At 39.0% G+C, this 22,139-nt stretch overlaps 1 protein-coding gene and 1 long non-coding RNA gene across 7 annotated transcripts in view; one reads left to right on the top strand and one right to left on the bottom strand.

Moving 5' to 3' along the window:
- LOC127434312 (uncharacterized) overlaps positions 1-22,139 on the top strand; it is a 39,714-nt gene that overhangs the window by 11,450 nt on the left and 6,125 nt on the right. For 2 of the 6 annotated variants that reach the window (XR_007896017.1, XR_007896013.1), the window contains exons 2-6: positions 334-6,660; positions 8,557-8,792; positions 9,702-9,775; positions 13,790-14,211; positions 20,868-21,036. This is a non-coding gene — a long non-coding RNA (uncharacterized LOC127434312). Of the gene's footprint in view, positions 1-68; positions 7,390-8,556; positions 8,793-9,701; positions 9,776-13,789; positions 14,212-20,120; positions 20,257-20,867; positions 21,037-22,139 lie in introns of all 6 variants that reach the window. The other 4 variants (XR_007896016.1, XR_007896014.1, XR_007896015.1 and 1 more) reach the window with 4 other exon arrangements.
- LOC127434239 (netrin receptor UNC5D-like) overlaps positions 18,284-22,139 on the bottom strand; it is a 276,011-nt gene continuing 272,155 nt past the window's right edge. The window contains exon 17 of the mRNA XM_051686828.1: positions 18,284-21,019. Within this exon, the coding sequence (XP_051542788.1) occupies positions 20,836-21,019 (184 nt within the window). The 3' untranslated portion in view covers positions 18,284-20,835. The remainder of the gene's footprint in view (positions 21,020-22,139) is intronic.

The raw sequence follows: 22,139 nt of genomic DNA on the forward strand, positions 1-22,139 counted from the left end.
TCCACTAGGTTGTGGAAAAGGAATTTCCCCACAGCGTTCATTGCAGTGTCTTGTTCCCTTTATCTCAGGGAACCGAGGTTACATAAGTAACCGGAAACATTTTTCAACTGTCATTTTTGCCTCCTGTCCTGAGAAAACGTCCTGAGGGGAATCTTCCTCAATAAAATTAAGGTTTGTATTCACTTGTATTCCTATCAGTCATTACTGTACAGACAGGAACAACTTCTGTTGTCTCACGTGATAATTTTTGTTTTTGTACTTGCAGTACTTGTATTACAACGTCAATGTAATACCAAGCTAGTTTGGCAGCTAATTTATTTCATATCTGTTTAGGTCATTGGTTTTGCTCAAATGCTGATGGAAACAATGTCTACACCCAGAGAGAGCGGCGTGACCAAGCGAGTGGCGGAACTACAGCAGCCGCAACATGATGCGAGGTCGCTCACATAAGTCACGCGCTTGCCGTTAACAGCTGCTTCAACGATGATGAGAGCAATCGAGTATGCTTCGCATCTTTGCGTCACTGTTTGACATGATGTGAAATTTCAATGTCCAATAGAGACACAAGATAAAGCTCTTTTTGTTCGACATCACTTTGTAAACATGAATATATTGTAATATATTGAACTGGAACAGACAGTCATACTGATACCAGTTGTCTTTCCACAAGTACCAGTGCACTGAGGTTGCTCCTTTTGCTTCTGCCACCTCCTAAAACGTAATAAAACTGTTTTTTAGAAGAGTATCTCAACTCTGTAGGTCCATACAATGCAACTGAATGGTGACCAGAACTCTGAAGCTCCAAAAAGCAGAAAAGGGTGGCATAAAAGTTATCCATATGACTCCAGTTGTTTAATCCATGTCTTCTGAAGTGATCCAGTTGGTTTTGGGTGAGAACAAACCAAAAATGTAACTCCTTTTTCACTGTACATCTTGCCATTGCAGCTTCTAGGTACAATCATGATTTCAAGCTCAATTACTCTTTCTAGCGCCATCTAGCGGCTGTGCGCATGTGTTAAGCAGTAGGAAGTGTAATCGAAGATATTGATACTGCAGAAGATATTACTGAAGATATTGATTAAACCACCGGAATCTTATGTTGTACTTTTATGCCTCCTTTTGCTGCTTTGTTGGCACCCATTAACTTTCATTGTATGGACCAACAGACCTGAGATTTTCTTCTAAAAATCTTCGTTTGTGCTCTGCAGAAAAAAATTAAAATAAAGTCATACACATCTGGGATGGCATGAGGGTGAGTAAATGATGAGAGAATTTTCATTGTTGGGTGAACTATTCCTTTAAATGTTTTATGAATTATGTATGATTACTTTATGGATCTTAATTAATTTGTCATAATTTATAATTTCCTTTTCTGTTCTAGCAAGGCAATGTCCCTTTGCACAAAGCGAGGACTATTTTGAAATAGTTTATTATCATAATTTAACTTCATTAATGTGCTTCTGTCTAGTTAAACATTTGATTTTAACAGCATGGGTATTAATTCCATCCTCTGCTGCTATCTAGTTTTTACTCCTCTGAAAGCTTTCCACTAGGTGTTGGAGCATGGATGCATGTATTTGCTCCTATTCAGACATAAAAGCAACATTGAGGTCAGGCACTGATGTTGGGTAATGGGGCCTGGCTCCCTGTTTCTATTCCAATTAATCCCACAGATGTTCAGTAGGTGTTGCAGGCCATTGAAGTTGTTCCACACCAGACTAAGTAAACTACAGTTGTGCTCAAAAGTTTGCATACCCTGGCAGAAATTGTGAAATTTTGGCATTGATTTTGAAAATATGACTGATCATGCAAAAAAAAATGTATTTAAGGATAGTGATCATATGAAGCCATTTATTATCACATAGTTGTTTGGCTCCTTTTTAAATCATAATGATAACAGAAATCACCCAAATTGCCCTGATCAAAAGTTTACATACCCTTGAATGTTTGGCCTTGTTACAGATACACAAGGTGACACACACTGGTTTAAATGGCAATTAAAGGTTAATTTCCCACACCTGTGTCTTTTTAAATTGCAATTAGTGTCTGTTTATAAATAGTCAATGAGTTTGTTAGCTCTCACATGGATGCACTGAGCAGGCTAGATACTGAGCCATGGGGAGCAGAAAAGAACTGTCAAAAGACCTGCATAACAAGGTAATGGAACTATATAAAGATGGAAAAGGATATAAAAAGATATCCAAAGCCGTGAAAATGCCAGTCAGTACTGTTCAATCACTTATTAAGAAGTGGAAAATTCGGGGATATCTTGATACCAAGCCAAGGTCAGGTAGACCAAGAAAGATTTCAGCCACAACTGCTGGAAGAATTGTTCGGGATACAAAGAAAAACCCACAGGTAACCTCAGGAGAAATACAGGCTGCTCTGGAAAAAGATGGTGTGGTTTCAAGAAGCACAATACGACGATACTTGAACAAATATAAGCTGCATGGTCGAGTTGCTAGAAAGAAGCCTTTACTGTGCCAATGCCACAAGAAAGCCCGGTTACAATATGCCCAACAACACCTTGACACGCCTCACAGCGTCTGGCACACTGTAATTTGGAGTGACGAGACCAAAATAGACCTTTGTTTGGAGAGGGGTCAACAAGGCCTATAGTGAAAAGAATACCATCCCCACTGTGAAGCATGGTGGTGGCTCACTGATGTTTTGGGGGTGTGTGAGCTCTAAAGGCACGGGGAATCTTGTGAAAATTGATGGCAAGATGAATGCAGCATGTTATCAGAAAATACTGGCAGACAATTTGCATTCTTCTGCACGAAAGCTGCGCATGGGACACTCTTGGACTTTCCAGCACGACAATGACCCTAAGCACAAGGCCAAGTTGACCTTCCAGTGGTTACAGCAGAAAAAGGTGAAGGTTCTGGAGTGGCCATCACAGTCTCCTGACCTTAATATCATCGAGCCACTCTGGAGAGATCTCAAACGTACGGTTCATGCAAGACGACCAAAGACTTTGCATGACCTGGAGGCATTTTGCCAAGACGAATGGGCAGCTATACCACCTGCAACAAAAGACTGCATGGTGTCATTGATGCTAAAGGGGGCAATTCACAGTATTAAGAACTAAGGGTATGCAGAATTTTGAACAGGGGTCATTTATTTTTTTCCTTTGTTGCCATGTTTTGTTTTAAGATTGTGCCATTCTGTTATAACCTACAGTTGAATATGAATCCCATAAGAAATAAAAGAAATGTGTTTTGCCTGCTCATTCATGTTTTCTTTAAAAATGGTACATATATTACCAATTCTCCAAGGGTATGCAAATTTTAGCACAACTGTATGTCTTCATAGTCCTCATTTTGTGCACACGCAGAGGCACAGTTATTCTTGAACAGAAAAGACCCTCCCCAAACTGTTACAAAAATGTTGGAAGCACACAATTGCCTAGGATGTTATTGATGTAATGTTGTAGCAGAAGGAAGATTTAAGTTTACAGGAACAGCCAAACATTACTACTGAATTTACTGAATGAGTTTCCTTGTGTCACCTAATAATACACAGTTGTTCTTTTACAGCATCTCAAGCAACATGCTGAAAATTCATATGATCATCATTCAGCTCTTGCAAACTATATTATAGTATTATATGGGATGAACATATAGAGCATAAAACAGAGCTGAAACATAATTGAAAACGTCTGACTACAGCATTGTGTCACAATCAGTAAAGGATACTAATGTGCAAAATGAATTGCCTTTATTAGTTCACAGAATAATGCAAAATAGTATCACAATATGTGTTGACATTTCGTTCAAGATATTTTGTTATAATATCGGCATACAAAATGGAAGCAAATTCCACAAAAACACAACTGGTAACATTACTTAAAGGTGCAGTATGTAAGATTCAGAAACGCTTGTTATTAATGACACTTGTGGCCGTTAAGTGAACTGCAGCCAGCTACCTGTTGCTCGTGCTCATGCACACACTCCATAGGGACGCGAGTGAGCGAGCATCGACCAAAACAATGACGTAACGAACAAAGAGACTGAACGTGATCCACCGGCATCATGCTGACAGATGAGGTAGCATAATTAAAATTACAGTTATAATTGTTTTACTACAAACTTTGAGAATAAACTAAAACTACTTATCAGCTAACATAGCATACTGATACACACATACAGCTACATATTACTGAACTATACCAGACAGTTTACTGTTGCACTATTGTATGTTTTGTATGTCATATGTTGTACTACAAATAAGAAACCAGCATATTTGCTTAAATGTATCCTTTATACCTGACTTTTAGTATAAAGAGAAGATCGTTGAAATTATTTGAAAGTTACGAAGCAAGGTAGCTTGCAATTCGTCAGCGTTAGCAGGCAAGATCAAGTTAGCTAAAGTTACACAGATCAATCCTTATGGCACTATATTTCACATGCTTTGCAGTTATGTAACTTACCTGTCCAATAAGAAGAACGCCAATTCAGGGTCAGTTCTGATCCCCAAAACCGAACAAAGGTCCCTCCAGAAATCAAATGCCCTGCCAATGTTCACTCTAGTTTTCGCTCGACCACGATCACATTCCCGCTTAGCTAGACTGGATTCAGTAGATAAATGTTTTTTTTGGGTTTTTTTGCCTTCTCTAAGTTTGCGTATGAGTCAGTGTTTTGCTGGGAGCCGGCCGTTTGCTGGATTCCATCTCTAAGATAACATTACCTAGTGTTGCAGTTTGTTGTCGCTGTTGAATATCGGAAGCACTGAGGCAAGGCTCTCAGGAGCACGCATAAACGTCACATCCTTTGGATTTTCTCAGCAAAAGCGACCCGCTCCCTTCGCATGAAAATCAGTCTACAGACTTTAATAGGCAACCTAGGAAGTCCGGGAAGGGCTCATTTTTTAAGTTGCTTTACAAGCCGTTCACACATTGCACCTTTAATTCATAACGAGCCTTAAATGTGCATTTTTCAAATGTAACTAAAATTTGTAAACAGTGGTATAGTTTTTGTCTTCTCTAAATGTCTGCACATTATTGGCCATCATAATGAATATAATGTCAGTGAAATACTTTTTGGAACGGTTGAGAAATGACACTACAGCAGATAAGCCCTGCACAAAAGTAAAAAAAAATTCCTTAGAAGTCATTGCAAGTTGCTTTTCACCCATCTTCATATTTAAAATATCCATTACTAATTGCCTTTGAAATTATATTTTCTGCTGATAGTCTTTGGTCTAAATAAATTAATACTTCAATAAAGTTGTTCAAATTTGCCTTCATTCCTTTTCCATCCAGTTTTTTAATAGTTCGTAAACTCGGTCTTCTGGAAAAAGAGACTGTGCTTTTGATGGCATTATCTCTCAACCCTATAAGCCTGAAGAATCTGTTATGATAGTGGACATCCATTTCTTCAAAGAGATCAAACGACTTCTTCAATAAATCTTCTCCTATGAAGATGAGACAATACGTTGCAAATGAAAATACAGTGTAGCATATTGCATTTTAAAAATTAAAAAGGTAAAAAGGAAATGAGAGAGCTTAGCTTAGTCCCTACCGTTCAAAGGAACAAGTCTTCCTGTTAACTCTTGTTCCTATAAGAGATGAAGGAATGCATAATGCATAAGATTAAATTAATGTGTTTAATGCCGCTATGTCTGTAGCGAAGCATGTTTCTTAATAAAATTTTAAAAGTACATTTTACTGATAGTTTATAAATAAATCAGTTTATTTATAAATGTAATTATCATCAAAGTTCAACAAGTGAAATATTACCAGATTTTGCATTTCCCATGTGTTTAGATGCAGTTTGAGAAATATAGAATCTGTTTGTTTTTTGTTTTTTTTTCTTTTGTGCAAGTGAGACAATTAAGCCCCTAGCACACTTATAGAGATGTTCTTCTTCATTCTTAATTCCGAGGTAAAAAGAAGTTTGAAACAGTTGAACAACAACATACTCTTTGCAGACATTCAGACAACGGCCACACCGCTGTGGGAGGCGTTTTAGCAGAGCATTTAAATATAAGGACGCTCAAGACTGCATGTAAACCAGCTAATATGACATTAAAATGTGTTATCAATGACTTCATGCCTCATTCTGAGTAAAATTTACACAAGATCATTAAAAGAAGCTGTATTTACTACTATGATTTTTTACAGTAATATATATGCAGTAGGTAATGTGTAATTTGTCTTGTTTACATTCTGAATTAATGAAGCTAATTAGCTAACATGCTATATGTGGCCATAATCTGCCCTGATTGCACTCTGTTATTGTCATTTATGAGGACACTGATACTACTGCAAAGATGGGTGTACAAAAAAAAGCGTTAATGGGCAGAATACAGACAAAAGAATGATGATAGACATAGTATCTTTCTATGGGCAGATGAGTGATCGGTTTTCGCAGCAGACAGCATGTGATTGCAGCAGATTATAAAACAAAAGAGTGAGTGGGCATTTAAGAGTATTCGAGTAGATCTGATTCCTTTTGTAGACTAATTAAAAATCACATGACATACTCTTGGAAAATGTCTCTACGTGAACAATCAAACAGATGTAGGTAAATTTGCACCAGCTCGATAATAACTCTGCACGCCAGTGTGTTCTTGTCGACTGATCTTAAGTAGGTGGAGCTCCAGGTCACACCAACCGATGACGTGGACCAATGGCAGTAAGAAGGCGCATTGCAGCAGGTAAGAAATTTTCCTGTAAGTTTGTCCAGGCGAGCTGTTATGAACCACTGAAACAAACTCAAAAAACACCTTTTTGGCCAGATTTTGCTCTAAATGACGTCACACCCATTTGTTTTTAGATTTCATAGGAAGTATGCAGAGACCTTTAAGTTACCAAATGCAAAGCATTTAAGCATTTATATTTTGCCTTTCAGTTAGAGAGAAGTTAAACAGCAGAGATCAACTGTAAGTGTTTGAAAAGGTTATATGGAAACAGAGGTAGTGTTAAAGGCAAAGACCAGTGAGAGACCCTAAATGGACATTTCTGGTAAACTCATTTGACCTAATCTAAAACTTATCCACAACATCCTCACCATTTCTAGCACATATGTTCACCAGAAAGTCAATTTCGATTCCCTCAATGAGTATAATTCTCAAAGCTGCAACCATCACCAAAGTGTGAGGCTGCCAGGCAAGTGCAAAGCTTGGAGGCTGGTTAGCATAGCAGGGCAGGAGGTCACCAAGCACAGCAGACATGGCCAGGCTAATCTGTGAAGAACTGGCGGTGTTGGGGAGGCTGTCTCCCAGTCCCCTGTCATTCTCCATCTCTAATGAAGCAGGGGACAGGGTACCCACCACATAGTTTTGTTCAAGGAACAGCTGGAACTGAGAGGAGTCATCCATCTTGGAGTTGTGGTCATTCTGTCTCTCCTCTCTCACCTCATCACTGTCACCCTGCAGGGCAACAAGGTATTGTATGGTTGATCATGTGTGCAGTGATCAAAGGCTTATCCAGGAAATTACTTTCGGGTGGACCTAAATAAAAATGGATGGGCCGAGTTTTCACCCCAATTTTTTTTAAATCAAATTTTCCTTAAAGGGTTAGTTCACCCAAAAATGAAAATTATCTCATAATTTACTCACCCTCATGCCATACCAGATGTGTATGACTTTCTATCTTCTGCTGAACACAATCAATGATTTTTAGAAGAATGTCTTAGCTCTTTAGATCCATACAATGTAAGTGAATGGGTGCCAGAATTTTGAAGCTCCAAAATCCACATATGGGGAAAATAAAAGTACTCCAGATGACTCTGGTGGTTAAATCTACATCTTCTGAAGTGATTTGATAGGTGTAGGTGAGAAACAGATCCATATATAAGTCTCTTCCTTAATCACCTCCCTGCTTTGTCAATTTCCACTTTACTTTCACATTCCCATTCTTCTTCTTCTGTTTTTGGTGATTCACATCCTTCGTGCATATCGCGCCCTAATGGGCAGGGAGGACAATTTATGACAAAAATTACTTAAATATTGGTCTGTTTCTCACCCACACCTATCATATCATGTCTGAACACATGGACTTAACCACTGGAGTCTTATAGATTACTTTTATGCTCCCTTTATGTGGATTTTGGTGTTTCAAAATGTTGGTACCCATTCACTTGCATTGTGAGGATCTACAGAGCTGAAATATTCTTCTAAAAATCACTATTTGAGTTTTGCAGAAGAAAGAAAGTCATACACATCTGGGATGGCATGAGGGTGAGTAAATCATGAGAGAATTTTCATTTTTGGGTGGACTATCCCTTTAACTACAGAGAAGCGGCATATTCAAACAGTGCTTTCATACTTTCAGAAATCTGAATTTATGCTTTTTTATTTATTTATTTATTTATTACTATTTTATAATATATATTTTAAGTCAAAGAATAATCTCTAATATTCTGGATGGGCCTGGGTCTAATTTGGGCCAGCCCACCCTTGGCTACGCAACTGGCAGTAATTAATGTTTAATTCAGTGTTGTTCCATCCAAATATAGAGGTTCTCTAGGTAAAACTGAGAAATATAAGAGCTGATCAATGCACAGGTAATGGACTGTGTTTGTGGATCTCTTTAACTGTTGTGTGTTACAGACTTACCATCATTACCAAGTGACAAGACAAAAGAAACAATTGAAAGAACTGAGGAAAGATGGGTTGTTGCATTTCAAGATTACCTGCTGTTTTACTTGGTTTTGACTTCTTCCAGTAGAGGATGCTCACAATGCATATCAGCATTGCAATTAGTGGCAAAAATAACAATAAAAGTCACTGCAAGACAAAGAGATTGAATCACTATGTGGGGAACAGTCTGTACACACAAATGGCAGGTAAACATTTATAACTTATATTATATATGGATGTGAAAATAATACATATGATCAACTGTAATCATACTATGTTGGAATTCCCTGGGCTATGGAGGGAGAAGGAATTTGTACAGTATTACTTGATTACATGCAAGTGTTACCTGAGATGGAGCTGCCCATGGAGCTTTTCATTCTAAAGACAATGTTGGAGATGATTGTACATCTTTTTTGAATCTCCTCATCCTTTTCGCATCTGGATTTAACAAAGGAAATTATCTAAAAGGGATAGTTCACTCAAAAAAAAAAAAAAAAAAAATCACATTTACTCACCCTCATGTTGTTCCAGACATGTATGACTTTCTGCCCAACATCTTCATTTGTGTTTTTCCCAGAGGACAGAAAGGCATACTGGTGTGGAACAACATGAGGGTAAATAATGACAGAATATTTTTTCTTGGGTGAACTTATTCTTTAACATTTATAGACTTGGACAAGTTTCTTCAGTCAGTTAGTAATCTAGGCAGTGATTAATGCGAGTTAACATCAAATTTTCTCAATTTGCCCCAAAATGAGATAAAGATATTACGCTGAGATGAAGACATACTTGCTGCACTTCTTGCACACCTCACATGCCTGGTTGGGTAAACAAAATTACCCCATTTGTATCTTGTGTTCTGGGTACTTGTGCATTTCTCTGTAGTTTCCTGATCTACAGAAGGAATGGAGGCGCACAAACAGCATACAACAATTGTGAACAACAATTATGGATTTGTGTAGACTTGGCAATGATTATTAACTACATATTTAATCTACCTAAAAAATTACCTATATGGCACTTGGTGCACAGTAAACACTTCAGCAGTCCATTGTCATGCTCAGTGTATGTATCAAACTCGCATGATTTACACTCTCCTTTTTTAAATCACTAAGGCAGGCCTTTTTCACATATGTTCCTGTAATGGTTCAATGAAATGAGGAAGTGGGAAACTGCGATTCAAACCCAGGTATGTCACTTTTATTTTATAAATTAAACACGTCTGTCTCAAGCATGACGGTAAAGCTTTCAAAACAGCTGACAGCGGCCAACACACACACACACACAGAGTGTGTCAGCTGGGTTCTCTCTCCCTCCCTCTCTGGGTTTTGGGCAGCCTTTTATCTCACTGCCTCTCACTGTGAACATAGAAATTGTCATGGTTACTTTCGTAACCTCCGTTCCATGATGGAGGGAGCGAGACGTTGTGTCGATGTAGTGACACTAGGGGTCACTCTTGGGAGCCCCAAACACCTCTGCTTTTTTTAAAAAAGGCCAATGGGACATCTCATCCCTCCATCAGGGAACGGAGGTTACGAAAGTAACCATGACGTTCCCTATCTGTCACTCACTCGACATTGTGTCGATGTAGTGACACTATGGGTCCCTATACAAAACGCCACAACTATGTTACGTGAACTGTGTTATGTGAACTGGCGGTGCGTGACAGGCAGACTGCTGTGTGCCTCGTAGCCAGCACACCAGGCCATCATGTAACCTCCCCCCAATGCTCTTATGAGCGTCGAACAGTCCTTCAGGAACAAGTCAACTGCCCAACAATAGGGACAGGCTAGCCCAGCTGAGACCTCTTTTCCTCTTTTTTCCCCAAAAGAGTGGAATTTGTTAACCGACTGGGAGCCATAAGTATAAATGTCGGGGGGTGTCCCTCCTAAGGGGAAGACACCACGGAGACCACACCCCGCCCAAAAAGGGGGGGTATTTTGAGTGGAATACGTCACATGGTCTTATCGAGTCTTGTATGTCACCGGAAGTATGTCATGTGGAGAGGTCCCATGGTAGGTCCTACCCGAAGGGGGAGGAGTTTCTACAAAGCATGGCGACCGGGGGCAGTGGGGCCTCTGCCCAAGGAAGACGCAGTTTACCGAAAGGGAAACGATTTTGCGGAAGATATCACATGGGGTCGCCTTTGGGGAACCAGCACATGTGGAGCACTTACCTCAGTACAGGGCCTCATTAGCGCACGTACTGGGCCGGCAGCAAGTTTCTCCGCAAATTCAACTGCCAGAGGGCTAAGGAGGAAAGTCATCCAGGGATCACAGTCTGTGAACACGACTGGGACTCGAGCGCACGTCTTCACCTCAAGGGAAGGGAAAGGCTAGGTTAGAAAGCGCGAGGTGCGTGCCCAAACTCCGGGCAAGGAGGACCAAGGGAATGATCATGTCGGACGTACCGGCAGGTGGGGCCTCGCGGCAGGGCGGAGCTCGAGGTGCCACATTGAGGGGACTCGAGCCCTGTGGCCATGCTGAGTCCAGGGACATCGAAGCACTTACCTGGCTCCTGCCGCCCACCATAAGATTGGCCGAGGAGGGGGGAGGAGGAATCTCGTCCCCGTAGTCCACCGGAACCAATCCCGTGTGGGTGTGTTTGTGCCACAGCTGGGCACACAGGGGCTGGGGGTCCGCTGCTGGAGCGTCATACCTGAAAAAATGGGACGGTGGATGGTGGTCGTGATGACGGCCATGCGCACCGGACATGTGACCCAGGAAATTAGAAAACCACTCTTTTGTCGAACTTATGGGTACCGCAGCCTTTTGGGCATGCGGCAAAAAATTCAACAAAAGATTCTCCTCCCGGCCCCCCACTGGGGGATGGAGTGGTCTGTTCACCAGCTCAGAAGCAGGTCTCCTCACCCCTGGGTCGCCCGTCTCAGGGGCGCTTCGAAGCCTTCCTCAGGTTCTTAGCCGCCGGCAGTGAGACAGGTGGCGTCTGCTTCCTGCGTTGGGTTCCATGCCGGGGCCGGGCCACGGGGGCAGGCTGCGGCGGAACCAGTGTTGTTGCTGCAGGAGGATGCCCTTGGCGACGAACAAACGGGGTGCAGGATCTTGAGCCGTGCTGGGGCAGGATGTGTTGTATGGCCTCCGTCTGCTTCTTCACCGCTGAGAACTGCTGGGCAAAGTCCTCGACGGTGTCACCAAACAGGCCAACCTGGGAGATGGGGGCGTCAAGGAACCATGCCTTGTCAGCCTCTCGCATCTCAAGCAAGTTGAGCCAAAGGTGCAACTACCCTCGTGCAGTTCTTTTAGCGCCTTGGATTGGTGTGCTTGCAGGAGATCCATGGCATGCATACCAGCTCCTTTATACCCGTATGTCTGGGGGAGTGGCATGCAAATTCCACTCGCCAATTCCCATTGGCCTTTTTTCAAAAAAGCAGAGGTGTTTGGGGCTCCCAAGAGTGACCCCTAGTGTCATGGCATCGACACAACGTTGAGTGAGTGACAGATAGGGAACACAATTAGCAGCAATTCATCTCAGGTGAAAACCCTTACCACTTCCTCTCTACCCAGATGAACGCTCAGCCATGCCCTCGCCCCCACAGTTCCTATAAAGCGAAAAGATATTGGAAAGATTAGACAAGAGGGTGGAAAAGACAGCAAAAAGGATAATGAGTGTATAAAAGGATAAAAAAGACCAAATTTTAATAAACAGCCATTAGATAAAATTACAAGATCTTTTTAAGCCATAATAGAAGAACTGTTATGCACAGAGTAATTGCGTATGGTGGCGTTGCAAGCTGAATAAGAGTCATGAAGTTTTTTTCATTTACCAGCTGAACAGTTCGGGCAGCAGATACTGTCATGTGCATACTCCAGGCCCTCTCTACAGGAAATGTCCCATCTTCATCTGTTTTTGATGGATCCTTGAACCCAGGCCGAATCCCAGTGACTTTTAGCAGCAAGTGTGACATTCAGTAACAGCAATACCTACACATGGAAGAAACAGTACAACAAAATAACATGAAACATATGAGGCCGCAATAATTTTCCTGTTCAAAATTTATGGATAGCCTGGAACAACAAGAATTGAGGTGGTGGTATGAGGTGGTTTGTTTGTCTAGGTATTTTTATTCTGCATCTAATGACCACATTTTTAATAATTTTGAACTTCTATAATGCAGATACGTTCTTGAGCTCCTACCGATCCTTGTTTAGTAGGCTACTTCAAATATTGGCAGGCACAAACTAAAAGTCTTTTTCTTCTAAGGTAACTTGTATTTTCTGTATATTTAATCCAAATGTTATTTAAATTTTAATTCCAATATATGGAATTTGTAAGTTTAGTTTCTTTAGCATTTATTTGAAAGTCACTAAGTTAAAACAGGCTTCGGTCTACAAGTCTGTTCCTTGTGTATGGAGTTAATTAACAGAGATTCGGGAGGGGCATGTTAATTTTAATCTAACAAATCATGGCCCGCAGGCAGGAGTAGCCTATATAAGCCGCTGCTTCCGTGAAAATTCTCCTGACATCCCTCCTCCACCCCATCTCGACCTGTTCTCTAGATTCATCATTTATCTGGGGGGTGGGGGGGGGGTGGTAAATCAGGACTCAAGTCGAGTCTCGAGCTCCGAGCCCTCCAGTATACCGACAGCAAGCCAAACAAGTTTACCTCTTCTATAGGCCTACAAAATTGCATTAACATACAAACTACTGAAATGAAGGTTGTATGAGGATCTGTATCTACAAAAAGATCAAGGCTTGAGCTCAGATATTGATCCAGAGGGGTTTTGGCTATAATGTTACAAATAATTAGTTTCAGGCTGTTTCCATATTAGAGTGAAATCATAGTGTTGCTTTTTCCGCATAAACTGAAAAGAGAGTAATGTCCGAACACCGCCCCCTGATAAGGTGCCACAAACTATTTAGCGTTTGAAAACTTCCGGTCTTAAATGCCAGAATTGAGCATTTTTTCAAACCTGACCATGCTGAACGTGAAATTACGAATACTACTATGGCTGAGACTTCAGTCTATTAATATTAAATAAACAACAGTTAGTTTCGGTCCTCGAATCTGATTGGACGAGAGACGTTCCATGAGCAATGATGGTCTGACACCATCAGCACTCGGACGCTTCACTGTGTGTATCACTCCACTTGTGTTCGTGCCATTCTAAACTAAAGTGTAAGAGCAGTACATATGTGTTAAGAGCTACTGTTTGAATTTTTTTTTTTTTTTTTTTTTTAACAGGTTAGCCAGCAGGTGGTGGCAAAAGATCATTTTTGTGTGTAATATGAGCCAGTTGGTGACCTGCCGCATCAGCGACTGTTTACATACAACAGCGCTCCGTGATCGCTACTACACTATTAAAGCTAGGAAATAGCTTTAAACGGCTTTAAACGAACAACTTCAGCATTACGGCTCATCACAGCTGAGAGACACAACAGACTGATTGATTAAAGAACTCAAGGTGCTTACCTCTTACCGGAGTTACCACATTGGATACATACTGTTTAAAATGGCGGAGGACATTGCGGTTTCTATAGTGAATGACTCTAGAGCACCGGCTACCGCGAAACAGAGAGGAATACCCCCGCTTGGATGGCTATTTTACCACTGACAAAGCTGATCTTCAGAAAGCTGACAACATCTCTGCTTGGGAGTGGCAACAGGTGATAGCACATGCTCCATCTCTATCTCTCTCTCTCTCTCTCTCTCTCTCTCTCTCTCTCTCAATCTCTCTCTCTCTCTCTCTCTCTCTCTCACACACACACACACACACACATCCATTCATCCTTGTTTATCCAATAACTTGTTAGAAACAGCACAAGCCCTGATACTATTTCTGAAGTGACATTTTTGAATTACTAACGAAGGCTTGGACGCATTATTTGTTTTGAACCAGCGACAGCAGATTCTGATCCGTCGCATAAGAAACTAGTTCCATGCACAAATGTGTTTTTATGATGTACTCAGTTTTTCCTAATTTTTTTAAATTTACTTGTTCATTGAACTGTTGTATATAAGCAATATCACACTCGCAATCGTGCTATATGGCCCTAAATCAGCACTGCTGTGATTACCTAGGGCACGAGGCCGCTGCAGCTGAATCACAGCAGTGCTGATGTAGGGCCATATCGCACTCTTGATCGTGTGATATTGCTTAATTAGAATTTGGTGAAGTTGTTTCATCAGCTTCTGAAGCGCAAAGTCACGTGATATAATTAATAATCTTTAATCAAGCCTTTATCATAGTAGGATTCAAAAATTTGCTTTTTGTGTGGGTAGGGCTTAAAAGGGTCACACGATTTTGCAACATAACTTCTAACTTTTAATGTTGCTTAGTTATTTCGCACAAGATACTAAAATGTTTTAGAATGTTTCTTCGTTCTATACATTTCTTTCTAAATCGGGACAAGATAATTCTCCATTAAAATGTAAGTCTTACAGTCAGTAACTCACTTTCTTTTAAAGGCATCTTTCTTTTCCTTTGTCTTTCTTAAATACGCACACACTCATATGTCCCTATTATTATCATTTTCTGAAATTCACGCACATTTCTGTCAGTTTGTCGCTATCTCGCAGAAAGTTGCCTGTGACAGTGTGATACTATGACTGTTGAGTGACACTGTACAACACGGGGTCTGTCAAAGAACTGTCCGATGGACTTTATGGAGGAAGGTGGAAAGCTCCTGTTTGTTTATTCATTTACCAAGTGATGCAGCAAGATCCAGCAGATGGAAATAACTTCAATAAATCAGATGATTTGTAGAAGGAATAACAACATTAATTTGTAAAAAAAAAAAAAAATGAAAAAATGAATACTGAATAAATTTGACAATACACAAAATAAATGTTTGATTATAAATGTTAAGTAGATATATCCTAAGGATATACCCAAGGACTAAGTCTTGGAATAAACCTAACACAAAGACTTGTCTTTGTCTAAGTAGACATAGATTCTAAGTAAGTAAATGGAAAAAAGTTAAAGTACATAGATGAGTTGAGATGAGGCCTCAAAGTTGGAGATCAGATGTGGCAAGCGCACAACTAACCTATGGACACTACCCCACCCCTTTCACAGAGACTCATTCACCGCGAGGATGACAGATTCCCCCTTTATTATCAACACTATTCCCCCTTGGACACTTTATTATCCCTTTAGGACATTTTACATTTATTATTGTTTCCAATAAATGCCTCTCCGAGGCTTGACGCCACACTCACTGTGCCTGTCTCTTGCTTACCCTGCCACAATAGCTTCTAATTAAAGTTGATTTCAAATAATATCAGTAAGCAAAAATATAAAATATAGAAAAGGACTCTAGCCACATGCATCATCAAGTCAAAGGGGAATTTCATACTGCTGCTTCAGAATGCAGACAAAGGAAACTCCCTTCACTTCCAGCAAACACAGTCATCCATGTGATCTCTTCATTTAGCTATATCAAATTACAATTTAATTTACAACAAAGTTTTAATTGTATTGGTGAGTTTTATTCAGATAAAACTACAACATTTGTAGGGGCTGTTAAAAAGGCATTACTGTGGCATGCTGAAAGCAGTGCAGACAAAGAGTTCTTTTTCATTCCGATAGCAGGGAAAATCAAATAGCAAGCTGTGCAACTATATCTTCATTCAAGCATTCATCAAATCCAGACAATACACCTCTTGTGTTTTTGTGGCGTCCTGGAAGCTGATTGAGTTTTCTACTCTCCTCTCTTCAGCTACAGTTATGTGAGGCAACAAATGATGTCTACATTCTTTGACAAAATAAAGGAAATAAAAGCACTTTTCTCTAACATCTGACTAAATAAGCTATAAGTATACTTGGCTCTAAGTGTTACTACACTCATCTTTAAAATGAGTTTTATTGAGATGCATTGTTCCCTCAAGGTCAGATTTTTGAATGTTGTTCTAAAAATTGATTTGGCATGAATAACAAACTTCTTTAAGGGATGGTTACCATGGTTATGATTATTGTTATTGTTATTACTGCATCAGTGCGGTGTGGCATGGAGTGCAAAAAGAGCCCCAACCAAGTACTGAGTGCATAAATTAACATAGAAGGTCGACATTTCTGTATTATAAATTCTTTATTCTAATATTTTGAGATACTGGATTTTTGATTTCCATGAGCTGTCAGCTGTAATCATCAAGATTAAAAAAAAAAAGGCTTGAAATATATCACTTTATGTGTAATGAATATAGAATATATGGAATTCCACTTTTTGAATTAAATTACGGAACAAAATGAACTTTTCCACGATATTCTAATTTTTTGAGATGCACCTGTACAGCACTTTGTGATTAGTTGAATGCCACTTTGGTGAATTAAAGTACCAATTTCCTTCCGAAACAGCAAAATCTGTACGTTGATCCAAACATTTGGCCGCCAGTGTAAGCGTGTCTGTGTGTTTATCACCTTGTCTACAGGGCTACATTAGGATGCTGGTCTAATGAGGAAGAACTACTTAGATATGTTAAAAAAGAAGTGGAGGAAGAAGGAAAAGGAGAGATATAAGATGACATAGAATGATGACATCATAGAAAGATATGAAAAAAGGATAGCAATGTTTAGCCTCTCAAATGTAAATAAATGACACTGAGACCACGAGGACAAAGGGTTGCTGAAAAACAACAGATGGTACTCTCTCCTGGTACAATGTGAAAACATTGCAGACACCTGTGCCACTTCTGTGAGGCACAGAAATAAAAAAAAAAGTAAAGACAAACCTAATATGACAGTCATTACTTAAAGGAATATTATGGGTTCAATACAAGTTAAGCTTGACAGCAGTTGACAGCATTTATGACATAATATTGATTACCACAAAAATAAATTTTGACTTGCCCCTCCTTTCCTTAAAAAAAAAAAAAAAAAAAAAAAGCAAAAATCTGGGCTACAGAAAAGCACTTGCAATGGATGTGAATAGGCCAATCCGTTAAGATGGATAAAACATTTAGGTTTAGCCACAAGACGTAAACAATATGCATGTTAACATGATTTTAGTGTGATAAAAATGCTTGCTAACCTTTTCTGTGTAAAGTTTTAGCCAATTTTACAACTTTATTGCCATGACGATGTAATGTCAATGAACCCTAAAATGACTGTAAAAATTACAATATAAACAACTATACAGCTCAAATAATACATGAGTTTTAACAGAAGAATTAATGTAAGTGCTTTTATAAAATGAAAAGCTTCACATTTCCGCATTTAAACCCTACAAAAATTGGCCCCATTTGCAATTTTTCCACAAAATGCTGTTAATTGAGTTTAACTTTGAATTGAACCCGGAATATTCCTTTAAAGGAATATTCTGGGTTCAATTTATGTTAAGATCAATTGGGAAAAAAGCAAGAATTGAGGTTATACAGTGAGGCATTTACAATAGAAGTGAATGTGGCCAATTGTTGAAGGGTTTAAAGCCAGAAAATGTAAGGCTTATAATTTTATAAAAGCATTTACATTAATTGTTCTGTTAAAAATGGTTCGTAAGTGATTTTATTAGACTAAAATCATGTTAACAGGCGTATTGTTTGTCTTGTGGCTATACGTTTGAAAGTACCTCACTGAAACTGAATTTATTTAAATTTTTTTAAGAAAAGAGGATATTAATTTGTTTTTAATCAACAATATGCCACAAACGCTGTCGATTGAGCTTAAACCTGTTATTATCCCAGAATTTTGTTTTAATTTTCAACATTACATGGAATAGAAATAAAGCATGGGTCACTCGCTAGAGTTGCAGCTCTCTTCAGCTGTACATTTATTTCCAAAAGACTGCATATACATCAGCAAACTCTACTGTACAGAAAACATCCAAAATGTTCATAATCATAGATACAGTATACAACAAAGCTGGCCTGGTGATACCAAACAAGTATATATAGCACTAGAAAAGCTCTTGACCCCTGCATATCAGTGCATTACAGTGTTTTTCTTTTTAAACTGATATATTATAGTACATTGCATGATCTGTAGACCCATCTTAACCTGTACAACATTCACCATTTACAGAAGTTATACAAGGCACAAGAATTATAATTTGAAGCAAAGGACTAAATATAACATGAACGTGGGGCAGATAAACATTTCTAACTTTACCATTTGAAAGCTATGTACTAATTTATCCAATACCATTAATGCTATCCTTAATAATGGGGGAAAATGTGAAGTTTCCCTTGATAGAGAACACTGGCATTGTTGACATTTATAGAATTATTATTTTGTTCTTTTTGAAGTTTAACTTCATGTTCCATTATGTGGACATTTGTCACAATATGAATATTGAAAAGGCTTAATGAGCACCAAAAGGGATTTTCTTTCAGATTTGTAAACACGACGACACAATGACGTGCCTTAAAGGACTAGTTTACCCAAAAGTTTAAATTATGTCTGACATTTACTCACTAGCTTGTCCTTCCAAACCTGTATACAGTTTTTTTCTTCTTCTGTGGAACACAAAAGGAGATGTTAGGCAGACTGTTAGCCTCAGTCACCATTCGCTTTCATTGCATGGAAAACAGAAGCAATGAAAGTGAATGGTGACTGAGGCTATCAGCCCCTAACATTCTGCCAAACATCTCCTTTTGTGATCCACGGAAGAAAATATGAATCCCTTAAATTTAATTTTAATGGGGTAACAGTAAATGTGCAAAATAGTTTAAAATAAAAAGGAACAATAGAGTCTCATTGCTACAGAGAGAAAGAATAAAACTAAAATAGAAATTTCTTTGGGCTATTATATAGTGATGTGGAGGATTGGCGTTGTATCAGCCAGAATCTAAATAACACTTGTCACAAAATAAAGTGACCAGCAAATCAGTCTTGCTAAAATACTTCATAAATCCTATAATTCAAGCAAAACACAAAAAGAATATCCAGTGTAAGAGATATTTTAATGGTTAAGATAGCTGTAGTGGCTATGGAACTTAAACCATCTACACTGAGCATCTTGGAGGCATTTTCTCTTTCATGAGAGAAGGTTAATGAAGTAGATGACTTGGAAAATAAGCACGTAACATTTTTACTGCACTCTGACAGCAGTTTCCACACAGTTCTTTTCCCTTTATCAGACCTTTATTATATGTTGCCCTGCTAGCCAGTCCGTGTTCCCCCGTTGTGTCTCACACTGAACGGTGGAATTTGGTCCGAGGAGATAAGAGAGTCTTCATTCTACAGTGGTCTCCCTCAGTTGCATTTCAAAGAAAAGCTTTATGCATTAACAAAAGGGATGTGCTGCCATCTGCACTGGTTAAGTAAATGCTTCTTGTGATCAATATTTGTCTCAAGCCTGACTCCCACTATTAAAGGCAAGACACTGACCTGCTCTTTGCCCTGATTGACTCATAGCAGGCTTTAAAATGTTCAGAGGAATAGAATAATACATTTGAGTCAGTGGGGTTGAGTTCTACTTTGACGCTTTCTAAGGGAAAAATGATGTGGTGCTTGCTGTAATGATTTTTACGCCTTTTGTCTATACAGAACCCAGGAAGTAATCTGTTTGCATAATCTGTGACAAGCACGATTCTAAGGTTGCAATTTTCCCCCTAACATTACATTTTTACTCCACAGAGGGTTTGGGTTGATTTTAGCTGAATTATTGCAGGCAATGCGCGTGGGCGATCTCTGGGCATCGTAGCAGGGGTGCCGCACAAACGCTGGTGTTGATCTAACTCTCTTGGGCTGAATTGGACAATGCAATTATAATGTAAGTAAAGGAACACAGTGGCTCACAATCACAATCTGTGAGAACCAAAAAAAAAAACAAAAAAAAAAAGCAGTTTGCATGAGTGTATTCCACTCGCCTCTCTTCTCTAAACATCATACTGTATATTGCAAACAAAGCACAAGCCAGCAGAAACATGCAGAAGGGATATAAATACCGCTCAACTCTGAAACACAAGACTGCTAAAAAAAATAGGCAAAGATAAAGTGTGAATCTGGCTCAGGATATGTTAAGAAAACGTAAGCTTGGCCACTAATCAAATCACACAATTTAAAATTATGAACACCAGCGGAGGGCTAAGGCAGAATTTCATGTAGGATGGGAAGGCTTGGCACAACATTCTGATTTTTGCTGCGAGTAAAATGTTTTGAAGTTGTTGAATCTGCACCAAATTGTTGCCAATGTTTGCACATGTACATAAAAGTGTTTGATTGGTCACATCTAGTCAAAGTCTTCACGCAGACTTGATATACATTTGCTGGGTCTTCTTGGACTCTAATTTAGAAGATGCTGGGGAAATTGCACCAAGGGAAGTTAATTTAGTCTCCAGTTTGGCATCCCTCAAAAGTTAAAGTCCAGTTTTTTCTCATCAGGACTCTGAGGCAGACTTTTACAATGGATCTTTCCAATCTCCTCCAAAGCACTTGCAAGTGAGTCAAGATCTCCACTGTCCTGATGCCTGGCCTCCCAGAGACTGAGAATGACAGCAGAGGGACTTTGCTGCTTAGTGAAGTAGGACAGGTTCCTGTGCGGAAAGAAAATGTAAGTTTCACAAAGGAAGAAAATGTTATTTGATAAAAAATGCATCTTATATATCAACCTTCAATCTTGCCCGAGTCATAGATAAGAGCATTTGCAAGCACATCTTATTGGACTAAGAAAACTAGATTAAATTTTTAAGTCAAACAAATACATTTTTATTTTTATTTTTTATATGCCTTCCCAGTGAGGGAATCTGAAATGGCTGAACTGCCACATTGTTGCTGATAATCTTAACTGATTGAAGTAATTTATAGACATTGTTATGAATTTATTATTGTATTACATTAGGGTAAACACTTTGTTTAGTCTCAGATTTGGATATGTGGATATAAGCTGAAGTACGATGGTCAGACAAGGGCAGCAAAGATGGTTATGATGCTTCAAAATAAACAAAAAAAAACTTGAATACAAGCATGCACATGACATGGACAATTGCATGAAAAATGTATCATTATGTGTTGCTTAATTAATAACTGTATTTATGGTTTTAAATATTCAGGCAAGTAAAAATACAGTAAAGTAAAGCCACTAAAACTAATTTTTGTGAATCCTAAAAACTGTCATTCCGTGCCAGTAGATGGCAGTGTTGCAACACAACCCCAAATTCAAATGGGCATGTGACAGGTTCAAGAAAAGGTAATGCACTCTTTGCTTTTTCAAACTATCTGAAAAGAACTCATTTTAAAAGGTGCAATTTATAAAACTGTAATGCCAATTTGAATCTGAATCATAACTGCAATAGTTTGTGACCAGTATAACTGTGTTAGGAGGAATGAACAACGTTATACGTACAATACATACATAAAACCATAGAAGATTGCTGTCAGTTCATGCATGGTTCAATTTGTGAATTACTTGAATGGATTGACTTGTTACAAACCACCTGTTCAGACTCAACTGACAAACAAAATCTTAAGAATTAAAACAGGGTTTAGGAAAGTTAGTATTTACATAAGGGTATTTCCATAAGGGTTAGGGTTTAGTTAGGATCAGCTTAGATCATGTAAATTAAATATCTACAAATCCACAAGGCAATATCATAAACTAACAGAATTAACAGATAAAAAAAGAAGGGAAGGCCAAAAATGTCATTCTATAAAGCT

The sequence above is a fragment of the Myxocyprinus asiaticus genome, chromosome 4 (genome assembly GCF_019703515.2).
Source record: "Myxocyprinus asiaticus isolate MX2 ecotype Aquarium Trade chromosome 4, UBuf_Myxa_2, whole genome shotgun sequence".
NCBI lineage: Eukaryota > Metazoa > Chordata > Actinopteri > Cypriniformes > Catostomidae > Myxocyprinus > Myxocyprinus asiaticus.